Source organism: Vulpes lagopus, chromosome 5 (assembly GCF_018345385.1).
Source record: "Vulpes lagopus strain Blue_001 chromosome 5, ASM1834538v1, whole genome shotgun sequence".
NCBI lineage: Eukaryota > Metazoa > Chordata > Mammalia > Carnivora > Canidae > Vulpes > Vulpes lagopus.
Genome location: NC_054828.1, coordinates 27,877,244 through 27,892,195, shown reverse-complemented (window position 1 = coordinate 27,892,195; position 14,952 = coordinate 27,877,244). Strand labels below are relative to the sequence as shown.

General features: G+C 32.3%; 1 protein-coding gene across 1 annotated transcript in view; it reads right to left on the bottom strand.

The window, feature by feature from the left end:
• The window catches only part of MGAT4A (alpha-1,3-mannosyl-glycoprotein 4-beta-N-acetylglucosaminyltransferase A), a 124,228-nt gene that overhangs the window by 31,785 nt on the left and 77,491 nt on the right, over positions 1–14,952 (bottom strand). Inside the window, exons 6-9 of the mRNA XM_041756938.1 lie at positions 7,006–7,052; positions 3,918–4,031; positions 3,827–3,845; positions 2,108–2,143 (exon numbers count right to left, since the gene is read on the bottom strand). Of these exons, the coding sequence (XP_041612872.1) occupies positions 2,108–2,143; positions 3,827–3,845; positions 3,918–4,031; positions 7,006–7,052 (216 nt within the window). The remainder of the gene's footprint in view (positions 1–2,107; positions 2,144–3,826; positions 3,846–3,917; positions 4,032–7,005; positions 7,053–14,952) is intronic.

Here is a 14,952-nt window from a genome sequence, read left to right as displayed (position 1 = left end):
CTTTATAGATCATAATGAACTGAGAGAACCCTACATAATACAAAACTATGTGAAAACTTCAGTACAAAGCAACTTCCTCTTTTTTGAGGCATAATTTCTTTAGAAAATTGGGTAATTTTAGGAATGTTCATTGGATTCATCTGTGACACAACTAAAAAGTTCGGAATAATCTAAATGACCAACATAAAGGTCATTATGATATCTGAATAGTGATACTTCAATGAGCAATTAAAAATTCTTCCTACCCATTATTACTGGCAAGTATAGATGTCTATCATGTTAGACGACAGTAAAACAGGCTATGAGACAGTACGTACAATATGATCTTGTTCTTAGAAAAACAAGATGTTTTAATTGAGTAAATATGTGTAAAGCCTAAGTTGTAATGAACAATGTATGACATATGGTAAGTGTGCAATAAGTGTCAGTTCATAGCTTCTGTGGCTTTAACACCACAATACGCACACCCTGCTTAAAGGAAGTTTTCCTTATCCTCTTTCTTAACTCTATTCTTTCCTTAATTTCCTAAATGGTTACTTTTTCCTCTATTCCACTAAAAAAGCTTTAAGATTCCATTAATTCTATTCTTAGAAATTTAAAACAAATTTTAAAAGCAATGTAACTACACTTTTAAATTCTTTCTGTAAAGTCCTTGACCATAGTGTAAATATATAGTGGCCCTAGAACAAACAACACGGTTCAACTACAATAATACGGGACGTGTAAAATAAAATGTTTTGAAGTTAATATCTTGAAATTACAGTAAGACTTCCTTAAGACATTTAAAGGAAATGTACTAATTTTAAAATACCATGTTTGTTTGTTTTTTAAACGTTTTTTTTTTATTTTTATTTTATTTATTTATGATAGGCACACAGTGAGAGAGAGAGAGAGGCAGAGACATCAGGCAGAGGGAGAAGCAGGCTCCATGCACCGGGAGCCCGACGTGGGATTCGATCCCGGGTCTCCAGGATCGCGCTCTGGGCCAAAGGCAGGCGCTAAACCGCTGCACCACCCAGGGATCCCAAACACCATGTTTTTATACTCACAACTCTTACACACTATTACCTACAATGTTATATTCTGACCCTATCACTATTTACATTTCCCAACCTGAGAACCAAGAAAGGATTCCTGCACATCTGAATGCAGGTGGCCCGAGATAAAATGTCAAAGGAGACAGAGTCTGTCCTCAAGAAGTCTGCCCTACCATATATATATATATATATATATATATATATATATATATATATATATATATATATATATATATATATATATATATATATATATATATATATATATATATATATATATATATATATATATATATATATATATATATATATATATATATATATATATATATATATATATATATATATATATATATATATATATATATATATATATATATATATATATATATATATATATATATATATATATATATATATATATATATATATATATATATATATATATATATATATATATATATATATATATATATATATATATATATATATATATATATATATATATATATATATATATATATATATATATATATATATATATATATATATATATATATATATATATATATATATATATATATATATATATATATATATATATATATATATATATATATATATATATATATATATATATATATATATATATATATATATATATATATATATATATTATGTATGAAGTAAAAAAAAAAAAACTGTAAGAAAAATCCTTCTTTAAAATTTGCCAAGTAATTAGACCTTAGTTCTTCTTAACAATGGAGAAGGGAGGAATGACAGCCAAAATGGAAGGATGGGAGAGGAGGGAAGAGATGAGTTACCTGCCCACCGTCACAGCATTAAGTAGAAAGCTAGTATTTGTGCTAAACCAGAGAATGGAACTGCAGAACCCACATTATCAGTGACTATGATAGACTCTTCTGCTCTCTGATATATTATTATAATCTTATACATCTTAGAGGGCTTACACTTTCAAAACTTCCTGTTTTAATGAACATATACTCTGGATATTACTTTTCCCTTAAAAGTGTGAAAAAACATTAAAGGACAAGCCAAGCCACACTTACCTGAATGTAATATATTCCCTTTTCCTGAGCATACATCTATATATATATATATATATATATATATATATATATATATATATATATATATATATATATATATATATATATATATATATATATATATATATATATATATATATATATATATATATATATATATATATATATATATATATATATATATATATATATATATATATATATATATATATATATATATATATATATATATATATATATATATATATATATATATATATATATATATATATATATATATATATATATATATATATATATATATATATATATATATATATATATATATATATATATATATATATATATATATATATATATATATATATATATATATATATATATATATATATATATATATATATATATATATATATATATATATATATATATATATATATATATATATATATATATATATATATATATATATATATATATATATATATATATATATATATATATATATATATATATATATATATATATATATATATATATATATACACACACACACACACAAAATATCTGTCTACCCATAGATACACAAATATACATACACACACGATACACCCATGTAGGGGAGCATGAAAGAGAATTAACTTTTCTCTAATGAAACCTTTACTGAAACACTAATCAAGATGTCCTGAGGAAAAAAGGAGTCTAAAGCAAGTAAATTTGGGAAGCACTTATATTCCCCTTCTGGAGACATATTAGAAGCACTAGTATATTAGAGGCATATTAGTATATTAGAAGATATTGAAACATCCAACAGTAAATACATTTGTTAAAAAAAAAAATCTTTTTAATCCAACTTCCCAAACTTCTTTGACCACGGGCCCTTTTTAAAAATGTAACATATTAATGTCTCTGGGAACTCATGCTTCAAAAACTATACTTTGGGGATCACTGCTTTGGTGCCTAGGACTGTGCTTTGCATAAAGGCAGAAATTAATAAACGTTGTACTAAATGCTTAAAAAAAAATACTTTAAAGTTTACAATATTAAGTCCTTTTACTGAATCCCTGGTAGCCTACAGAAAGACTAATGTTGAACAATAGAAGTGGTTGTAAAAGCTAGTTAAAGGGGAAAAAAACATAAAAGGTTTAACTCATACTAAGTAAACTTCTCCAGAATATACCTTGTAAACTGTTCTAAATCTAATAAGACCTAGAATTTTTCACCAAATTCATTCCTAAATTTTTTAAGACTAAAACTATATTTATTGAGAGACAACCAACTATGTGGATCTATCTTTCAAATTAAGTCAAGAAATATAATAAATCTCTCCCCCCAACACTATTTTTTTTCCTTTTTTCTAGTTATATAAAATCCAAAACTAATGTCAGGATCTCTTAGATTACAGCGTTCTTAATAGATTTAGAGACAAATCCAGTTGACTGGATTTTTACATTATTACAGTGTAATTCTGCAGAACAGTAATATTGTTTTTATCACTTCCACTGAATCAGTTCTCATTTATTTTTCATACAGATATGAAGTTTCTATCTAAACTAGCTTTTGAATTATTCTGAATATACTCTTAGGAAAAGTTACAACCCCACAGAAGAGCAGTTACAAAAGTTATTGAGCATAGCAAATTCAATCTCTTGTTAGAAACTCCATAGAATTTCCAAACAAATAACCAAAAATTCATAAGCTCTCACAAATTAGCTCAACCTTAAAAGATGTTATATTTCTGTAAAGGAGAGCTACATTTATTACACATCATACTCATAAAGGTGGGTGATCTTAAACAACACAGGCTCACCTTACTCTTTCTTTGGAGTCTCCAAATGTCTCCTTTAAGTTTGTCAGGTCAGGATAATAGCTTTCAGGAGGTGATATTATTTCCACCAAGCCAGAAGTGATTTCTTTAGAAAATCTGCCAAAAGAAAGGTTAGCTGAATTATTTAAATTCTGTGGGATTTTATCATAATGCTCAATTTACTGTGTTTAACATAAAACACATCAGTAAGGCATACTGTTATGGTCACTGTGTGCTCATAGAAGTAGCTCATTATTGGTTTTACTTGCCAGAAAATACAAATTTTTTTCCAATAACATGAAGTTTTTGTTTTTAAATAATGCTTTTAAAACAGTGTAAAATGCTACTATCCTTAGAGAAATATAGAAATGCTAGGCCAGCTGCAGGTATATTCCTAAAAAATAGGAAAATTTTTAAAAAATTAAATCAAGGTATCACAGAAAATTACAGAATTAAAGAAAAACAAAGGAATGTGTGCGTCTATTTCTATATCTATGCAAAAACCAAAGTGCCCCAATTTTCACGACAGTTTAGTTTTGAGTTATAGACTACATGTCATCCTAACCTAGTCATTTCTCAACTGAGGGCCATCTTGTCCTCCATGTGTACATTGAGCAATGTCTAGATGAATCCGGTTGTCCTGTGGGCAGTACCATTGACATTTAGTGCGCAGACACCAGGGATGCTGCTGAATATCCTACAATGTGAATAACGGTCCTGACAACAAAAACTTATTTAGCCCAAAATGTCCATAGTGCCAAGGTTGAGAAAACCTGTTCTAAAGTTTTTGTAATCAGCTTTACTAACTCAAATGTACTTTCTTTCATATTTACATTCTCCCTCATTTAATTTTCGTAAATCTCCACAAAATCTTTGTGCAACTACCCGCCTTCACACAAATGTTCTTCATGCTCAGCTGTACTTTTTTTCTGGGCTTGGGGTTTCCACACATGAAGGGAGAAGAGAAACTACAAAATCACAGCATGAGCCCCATAGACCTGCCCATGTGTTTTATGGGAGGAGGGGTCAGTAATTATTGCCCTGTTCCTATATTTGAGTCTATACTAAATTGTGTTTATATAAAGGGATGCCAAGAAATTGAATACTTGAGGGAAAAAAATCTAACAAATGCACAATTTAGTTCTGAACTCCCTATATATTTTTAAAACTCTCGGGTTTTAGCATTTTGATAGATAAAGAAAGAACCACGTTATTTTAAATCTAGAGTTGACAATTGTTTCTTTTTGTCTTTTTAAGTAAAAGTCACATCTTTGGGGCAAAACAAGTAAAAGTCAATGAATAAATTCTTATCAAGACTAGTTTTTAGGATATCACTATTAAACTATGAAGGCGATACTATAAAAATGAACAATATCTGAAACTAAGCTTTCCATCTGTTAGCTGCTAAGTGCCTTTCTCACAATAAACTGTTACTCAATCTTTGCAGAATAGAAAAGATTTAGCCATAGTTCTTAGCACTGAGGTTTGAAACTGCTATAAGACTGTCTACCCCTGACAGCAGAAAGCTTTTTATCTTAGTCGAAGAGGGTGAAAGACATATGACTCTCTCTATATTCACTGTCTTCAAGACTTAAAATTTATTTGATAGGGTTACAGATGTAGGACATTCAAATATTTTCTATTCTGAAATACACCAATTTACCCATAATTAGAAAACCGGGTATATACGCATGTACCTTTAAGAAAATATAAAAGATCAATGGTAGTGTCTAATGAACACTAAACTCCACAGAGAAATGAACTAGAAAAAAAGGCATTTTCTTTTAGCAAAAAGCCAGTACCAGTAATTAAAGTATTTCCATTTTCTGGATGAAAGATCTAAATGTGAGAAAGATTCCATCAAAATCCTAGAGGAGAACACAGGCAACACCCTTTTTGAACTCGGCCACAGTAACTTCTTGCAAGATACATCCACAAAGGCAAAAGAAACAAAAGCAAAAATGAATTATTGGGACTTCATCAAGATAAGAAGCTTTTGCACAGCAAAGGATACAGTCAACAAAACTAAAAGACAACCTACAGAATGGGAGAAGATATTTACAAATGATGTATCAGATAAAGGGCTAGTTTCCAAGATCTATAAAGAACTTATTAAACTCAACAAAAAGAAACAAACAATCCAATCATGAAATGGGCAAAAGACATGAACAGAAATCTCACAGAGGAAGACATAGACATGGCCAACACGCACATGAGAAAATGCTCCGCATCACTTGCCATCAGGGAAATACAAATCAAAACCACAATGAGATACCACCTCACACCAGTGAGAATGGGGAAAATTAACAAGACAGGAAACCACAAATGCTGGAGAGGATGCGGAGAAAAGGGAACCCTCTTGCACTGTTGGTGGGAATGTGAACTGGTGCAGCCACTCTGGAAAACTGTGTGGAGGTTCCTCAAAGAGTTAAAAATAGACCTGCCCTACGACCCAGCAATTGCACTGCTGGGGATTTACCCCAAACATACAGATGCAATGAAATGCTGGGACACCTGCACCCCGATGTTTCTAGCAGCAATGTCCACAATAGCCAAACTGTGGAAGGAGCCTCGGTGTCCATCAAAAGATGAATGGATAAAGAAGATGTGGTCTATGTATACAATGGAATACTACTCAGCCATTAGAAACGACAAATACCCCCCATTTGCTTCGACATGGATGGAACTGGAGGGTATTATGCTGAGTGAAATAAGTCAATCGGAGAAGGACAAACATTATATGGTCTCATTCATTTGGGGAATATAAATAATAGTGAAAGGGAATAGAGGGGAAGAAATGGGTAGGAAATATCAGAAAGGGAGACAGAACATGGAAGACTCCTAACTCTGGGAAACGAACTAGGGGTGGTGGAAGGGGAGGAGGGCAGAGGGTGGGGGTGACTGGGTGGCGGGCACTGAGGGGGTCACTTGATGGGATGAGCACTGGGTGTTATTCTGTATATTGGCAAATTGAACACCAATAAAAAATAAATTTATTATTAAAAAATAAAATAAAATAAAATAAAATAAAATAAAATAAAATAAAATAAAATAAAATAAAATATTTCCATTTTCATAATTAAGAACTTACTCTTTCTCCAGGTTGGCTACAACACTGTGTACATAATCACTATCTGTCTGGGAAAGAAAAAAAATTGCAATACATTAATGTTTTTAAATTTTGTTAATACTAAATCCTGAAAAAGAATTACAATATTCAACAAAAGCATTACATTAAATTTTCAGACAACTTATAGATTTGCAGTTCTATATTCTGCTTTGTTGCACAATATATCACTGAATCATTAGTACAATGTACTAATATATTAAGCAGATGTCAGTTTTTATTACCTTCAATGGTTTTTAATTCAGTAGAAAAAACTGAGTACAGAAACTGTTTCTACTTATTTTTAAACCACTGAACTATAAGTAGTTAATAAATAAATAACAGATGCACCATGCTATAGGGAAAGATTTTTCCTTTTGCAGTCATAAACCTTAAGTTCAAGATTTGTCTCTGTAGTTACCTGGCCTGTATAATTGAGTCTGTGAGCCTTCCTTTCCTATCTATATATATAAAAAAAATACAAGCAGGAGGAAAAAATACCTTAGAGACTATGACACTAAATGATAAAACCATGTAATAAAAAAGCTTTTATCATCTGTATTATTATCATCATTATTAGGCTGATAATGAGACCCCAAGTCAAAAATCGCTTTATCCACAGTTAGAAATTAATGTTTATCAGACATGTGTACTTTAAAACTACATATAAATAGAGGCGCCTGGGTGGCTCAGTCAGTTAAGCATCTAACTCTTGATTTTGGCTCAGGTCATAATCTCAGGGTCCTGGGACTGAGCCCTGCTCCCAGCTCGGAGTTGGGCATGGAACCTGCTTAAGATTCTCTTCCTGCCCCTCCCCAGTACTCAGTTTCTATCAATCAAGCAATCAACAAATTATGTACAAATAACAATCTAATACTACCAATTTTAAATACATTCATGGCTTATATTAAAACATTCAATTGTCAGAAGGAATCAATAATACATAAATTATGATCTGTGTTATAAAAACCACCAAACCAAAACACTTCATACTTGAAGAAAACAGTTCAAAACAAAAGATAATGCTTAACCCTGGGAATTACAAAACTATTAAGCTATAAAAAGTTGTATATATAGAATATTTTCTGGAAAAGTTTCTTAACCTTAATTTCCGTTAATTGAAAGTAATTCCTATTTCTACTGTTAAATTTAAAGACTGAGGAATGATACCTTAAGACCACATCCTTCAAACTCTTAACAACTATGGAGATACAACTGGCACACAACTCAAAACTTTCTGTACTTTCCCTATATAAACCCAAACATCAGTCAGTGACTTCTCCTTAATTATTCACTGAGTACCTTACCACTCATCAGCTATAATTTTGAAGAATATCATCAGAATTGATTTAAATAGACATTAATGTTTAAGCAACAACCTATAATTCAATTTGATAAGCATTTATTAAGGGCCAGTAATTTGCCCAGCCAAGGAAAAATGAATACAGAGATGAACAAGATCAGCTCTGTCCCCAGTAGGCTGTTCAAGGGGTGGGCCAAGAATAAGCATATGCAAATGGAGATTTATTAAGTAATATGTAATAAAATAAAAATATGAAATTCAAGTGAATCGTACCTAATATTATCTGTAATCCTTATGTTCCATGTTAATTGACATAAATAGCAAAAGATTTGCTTAAATGACTGCAGCTGGTGTCACTTTTGTACAAGAGAATCAATCCTTTCTGATGTCAGCTAAGGGATTTGTTTTGGGAAGCCTCTGAAGAAAGCTAAATGCATAACTGGCCTAGAAACAAACAGCCCAATCTTTATCTCCATTAGGGCCTCTATTTGCTTCTCCCTGACTCTTACATGTTGACAGTAAGATAGGCAGTAACTGAGATCTTGGAGCTTGCTTGCTTTAAACTAAGACAGTGCTTTTTCCTGAGATGTTTTTTGAAAGGCATGTGGGAACTTTTTAAAAGGCAGTATTATCACACAATTCTAGGAATGTATCTGTGAACATAAAACTGAAATATATATATTCTAGGGGTATGTGAATGGTATGTTTGGGCTAGGTGGGGAGAAAAGTGTACATACATAGAAAAAGAAAGAACATTTTTTCTAGAAGAATCAAGTGTTCCTCATGGTTAAGTAAAATTAAATATTTTTATATTAAAACTAAGATATTATTAATACATACTGCAACAGGGATGAGCCGTGAACACATTATGCCAAGTGAAAAAAAGCCCAGTTACAAATATGTAACTGCATATTATATGACCATATTTGTATAAAATGTCCAGAACTGAACAGTCTATTGAAACAGAAAGTACATTAGTGGTTGCCTAGAGCTGGAGGGAGAAGGGTATTAATGAGGTTGGCTAAGGGGTATAGAGTTGTTTTTTGGGGTGATGAAAATGTTCTAAAACTGAGTTCTAAAACTGCATAACTATGACTAATAAAAAGGTAAATTACAAAAAACAGGATTAAAAAAGTTAAATGTAAAAAGCCATTTTCTATTTTTTAAATATTTTAGGGAGTATAATTATGCTATTAATAGTATATATGTATAATTTGTGAATGTATTATATAGTGCAAATTGGGAATACAAGATCAACAGAATGCTGAACAGAAAAGCTTAGGTCATATTACTGCACTGGACCAGTGCTGGTGGGACAGAGTACAGAATACTCCACCCCAAACCAACATAATACACATTCTTTTCATGGAACATAAATTCAGTTACATTACACGACACAGTTAACATACAAAAATCTGTTGTGTTCCCATACACTAATAATCAACTATCAGAAAAAAAATTTAAGAAAGATCTATACTCTGAAAACTCCAAGATACTGATGGAAAAAACTGAAGACGACACAAACAAATGGAAAGATAAACCATGTGCATAGATTGGAAGAATTGTTAAAATGTCCACACTACTCAAAGCAGTCTACAGAGTCAATCAATCCCTATCAAAACACCCATGGCATTTTTCTCAGAACTAGAACAAATAATCCTACAGTTTGTAAATAACCACAAAAAACCCCAAACAGTCAAAGCAATTTTAAGAAGGGAGGTAACATACTCCCAATTTCAGACTATATTCCAAAGCTATAGTATTCAAGACAGTATGGTACTGATGGAAAAAGACAGATCAACAGAATAGAAGAGAGCCCAGAAATAAACAAACCCTTAAATGGTCAATCTACAACAAAGAGACAACATACAAAGGAGTAAAGACAGCGTTTTTGATCAGTTGTGTTGGGAAAACTGCACAATCACATGGAAAAGAATGAAACTGGACCACTTTCTTACACCATACCAAAAAAGAAAAAAAATAACTCAGAATGCACTGAAAACTTAAGAGATGAAACTATAGAACTCCTAGGATAAAAACAGGCATTATACACTTGGACATCACTCTCAGTAACATTTTTTTTGGATACGTCTCCTCAAGCAAGGGAAACAAAAGCAAAATATCAACAAATGGAACTACATTAAACAAAACTTTTGCACAGTGAAGGAAACCATCAACAAAATGAAAAGGCATTCCGGGAATGGGAATGGGAAGAGATATTTGGAATGGTTGCTATCCAAAATATATGAAGAACTACTACAACTCAATAACAAAAACCTCAACAACCTGATTTTTTAAATGAGCAGAAAGCCTGAATAGATATTTTTGCCAAAGAAGACACACAGGCACATGAAAAGATGCTCACTGTCACAATTATCAGGGAAATGCAAATCAAAACAATGAAATACCACCTCAAATCAGTCACAATGGCTAGAATTAAAAAGACAAGAAATAACAAGTGTTGGCAAGAACATGGAGAAAAGGAAATCCTTGTGCACTGTTGGTGGGCAAATAAATTGGTGCAGCCTCCTGTGGAAAATAGTACAGAGGACCCACACAAAAAAATTAAAATAAAGCTACCATACAGTCCAGCAATTCCACTCCTGGGTATTAAAAAAAAAACAAAAGCACTAATTTGAAAAGATATATTTATCCCTATGTTCAATGCAGCATTATTTATAATAGGCAAGATATGGAAGCAACTCAAGTGTCCATTAGTAGATAAATGGACAAAGAAAATGTGATCTATAAAGTGGAACATATTCAGCTATAAAAAAGAATGAAATTTTGTCATTTGTGACAACACGGGTGGACCTATACTAAATAAGTCAAATACAATATAAGTTTGCTTGTATGTGGAAACTAAAAACAAAACAAGTTTACAAACAGAATAAAAACAGACTCATGGATATGCAGAACTGGTGACTGCAGTGGGGTGGATGGGGGGAGATGCGTGAAACAGGTGAAGGATATTAAGAGATACAAACTTCCAGTTATAAAATAAGTAATTCATGGAGATGCAATATACTGCATAGGGATATAGTTAATAATATTGTAACAATTTTGTGTGGTGACAGATGGTAACTAGACCTTTTGTGATGATCATTTTATAATATGTAATATTGGATTGCCATCTTAGATATTTGAATGAACATAATATTGTATGTCAATTATAACTCAATTTTTAAAAAAGGCTGAATTAGTCAAACAGGCCACAAAGATAGTCTTTCAAACGAGTTCACAAAAATAATGTCCACCACCTTGGATATTTACCTCCTAAATAACCTCTTCAATTTTGTATCATTAGGTTGATAGCAATGTACAAGTCTTCTCTATTCTCACTCCTTTTTTGTTAACTCATTCTATCAAGTAGTGAAAGAAATTACACTTAAAATATCAAAGAATATGAACGAATTTGCTTAGAACTCAGATGCCCACTGGTCAAGAGTTAAAGCCCATGACATAGCAGAAGGCCAAGCATGGGAGTAGTGTGGACCGGCCCTCAAGCTGATACCCAGTTGGGGGGATCAAGCTACCCTTTGATTCTTTGCTCTAGTTCTGAGAAAAATGCCACTGTTATTTTGATAGAGCTGGCACTATATCTGTATACTGCTTTTAGAGATGCCCACACACCTGGGTGTCACGAGGATGTATGTAGCATGAATACTTCGTAACAATGACTAAATCTAAGACAATTTATCTAAAAATTTTAAAACTAGAAAAAACAGGCTCCTCCTCCAGTACTTTAAAGTTGTTGTTCCATAATCTTGGGCTGGCATAGTTTCTAACAAGAAACTGTGGTTTTCTTATCTTTTTCTGTGCATGTGTCTTTTCTTTGGCTTCTATCTAAACCTTCTCTTTATCTCTGGTTTTCAGCAATTTGATTATAACATACCTGACAGTAGTTTTGTGTTTATTCTGCTTAGGATTTTCTGGACTTCTTAAATCTAAATATTTATACTTTTCTTCAAATATGGAAAAATTTCAGCAATTATTCCTTCTTTCTCCTCTCCGTTCTGGAGTTTCATATGGTAGATCAGTTACTATTACCCCACAGATAAATGTAGTGAATACCACTGTTCTTTTTGTCTTTTTTTTTTTTATATATATTTAATTTTGGGTACATTCTATTATCATTCTTAAATTTACTTATTCTGCCTTCTGTGGTGTCTAATCTGTTAAGATTACACAGTAAATTTTAAATTTCAGATATTTTACTTTTCATTGCTATATGTTCCTCCACCATTTGATTCTTTTATACATCTTCCATTCTTCCTTGTTAAGTGCTTGAAAATGTTTATAACAGTTGTTTTATTATCCTTTCCTGCCAGTTCTATCACCTCTATCATTTCTAGATTTGTTTCTGTTAGCTAAATTTTCTTTTAGTTATGGCTCACTTTTTTCTCTCCTTGGTATACTTACCATTTTTTATTTAATAGACATTACAGATGCTACATTGGTGAATGTCTTAATTTTGTTTTTCTAAGTGTTGGGCTTTTTTTTTTTTGGAGGCAGTTATTTGTGGGTCAGTTGATCCCTTAGAGGCCTCTTTTTAAGCTTTGCTGGGGTGGGTCTAGAATAATCATTTCAAAGACAGTGCAGCGACTCTGGATTCTCCATTAAATGCCCTGGGTGATTACCAAGGACTTGCCATTCTGGATGGTCAGAGGTCATCCTGTATAAGCAACAGCAATGTTCATGTTGCAGATCCCTGATCATTCTTCCCCCCAGACTTGTGAATTTCACCCTGTGCACGGAAGGCCCAATACAACAAGGACCCAAAGGCACCATCATTTTCTGTGTAGCAGTTTCCTTTCTGCAACTCTGTTCTGTAGTATCCACTCGCTCTCTGTGATTGCCTTTCCTGCACTGAGATCTGGAATACATCTCCAGGCAGAAAGCTGGGGGAAATGTGGTATTCACTGCATTTATTTTTGTCTTAAGAGAATCCCATCATGTATAGTCTGCTGTCCAATGTCTGAGAACAAATGAATCACATTTTGTTCAGCCTTCTAGTTGCTTATAGCAGGAAGGTAAGTCCAGTCCTTCAGGACTTGAAACAGATGTCATTTTACCTAATGAGGAACCAATGAAAATTCCAGAAATTTAATGTGTACAAGTGACAAACCAAAAGGACTAAAAGGACAAGCATGTGCTAGAATAGGGTTGGCAGCTCATAATAAATTTTATTTCCCTAGGGTCCAAGAAAAGCTATTCCTAGCCATCTAATGTTTGGCTTTATGATACTTTAAATTCAATGCAGATGTATCAGCAAAGGCTGACAAATAGCCTTACTAGTCTCTAAAATGGTCAAGTTGTTAAAAAAAATAGTCAAACACTTCACTTTCAATATATCTTAGTCTTTCTTCCTTTCCTTCTCCTAAATAGTTGATGTACAGCAATAGTTCTCAAACTTTTCTAATTAGAAACCATTCAGTTCAAATTCTCAACCACCTCTTCAATTATCCTAGTCTATGCCTCACTTGGATATTGTAATAGTTGCCTAAGTATGTTCTTTGCTTCCCTTTCCAAAGAAGCCAATGTGACCCTTTTAAAAGGTAAGTCAGGTTATTCTTGCCACAAATGCATGACTACAGTCTGATCATGAGAAAATATCAAACAAATCCAAACTAAGACATTCTACAATGTAACTGACTAGTGTATTCATTAAAAATCTCCAAGTTCATGAAAGACAAGAAAAGTACAAGCAATTATCATGTATAGAAGGCAACTAAGGAGTCAGAACAACTAAATGCAATGTGATATTTAGGACTGGACACTAACAGAAAAACAACCTTCAGTTAAAAAATGTCTAATTTGAATAAAGTCTATAGTTTAGCAAATATTATACTAATTTTTGTTTCCTGGTTTTGATAATCTTAACATGTCTAGATAAGTTGTTAGCATTACAGCAAGCTCAGTGAAGCGAATACTCTGTATTATTTCTGTAAATTTTCTATAAAACCCAAATTACTTCAAAATAAAGTATTTTAAAGTAACTTAAAGGAATGAAAAATAAATCAAGTGTCTTCTCTACTTAAAATCCTCAAAAGATTTTATGTTAATTAGACCAAGAAAGACCCACTGTCTGTTTTCATAAAGTAAAAATTTCCTGGAACACAACCCCATCCATTCATTTACATATTATTTCTGGCTGTTTTCAGGCTACAACAGCAGAGCTGAATAGATGCAACGGAAACTGCACAGCATGCAAAGCCTAAAATATCTGCCATGCAGCCCTATAAAAAAAACCTTGTTAGTCCCCTGACTTAGAGTAAAAACAAAGTTCTTAAAACGGCCTGTAGCGTCCTATGTGACATGGCCCACCCCACTCTTTCTCTGACTTCCTCCTGCTAGTGAACCTCTCATCTTTTCTTTTCCAGCCCTACAGGCCTCTCCCTGCTGTTTCACAAAATGTACCAAGCAATACTCTTGCCTTAGACCCTTTGCACATGCTGTTATTCAGCTTGGAATAATCAACCCTTGCATCCTTCAGGTCTTTACCCACATGTCCTGACCACTCTAATAAACCATCCCCTGGCAACCTCATACTCCCTTTCCTATTTGCTCTGATTTACTCTTCAAGCATTTACTACCACTTAAAAAAAAAAAAAAACCCAATACATAAT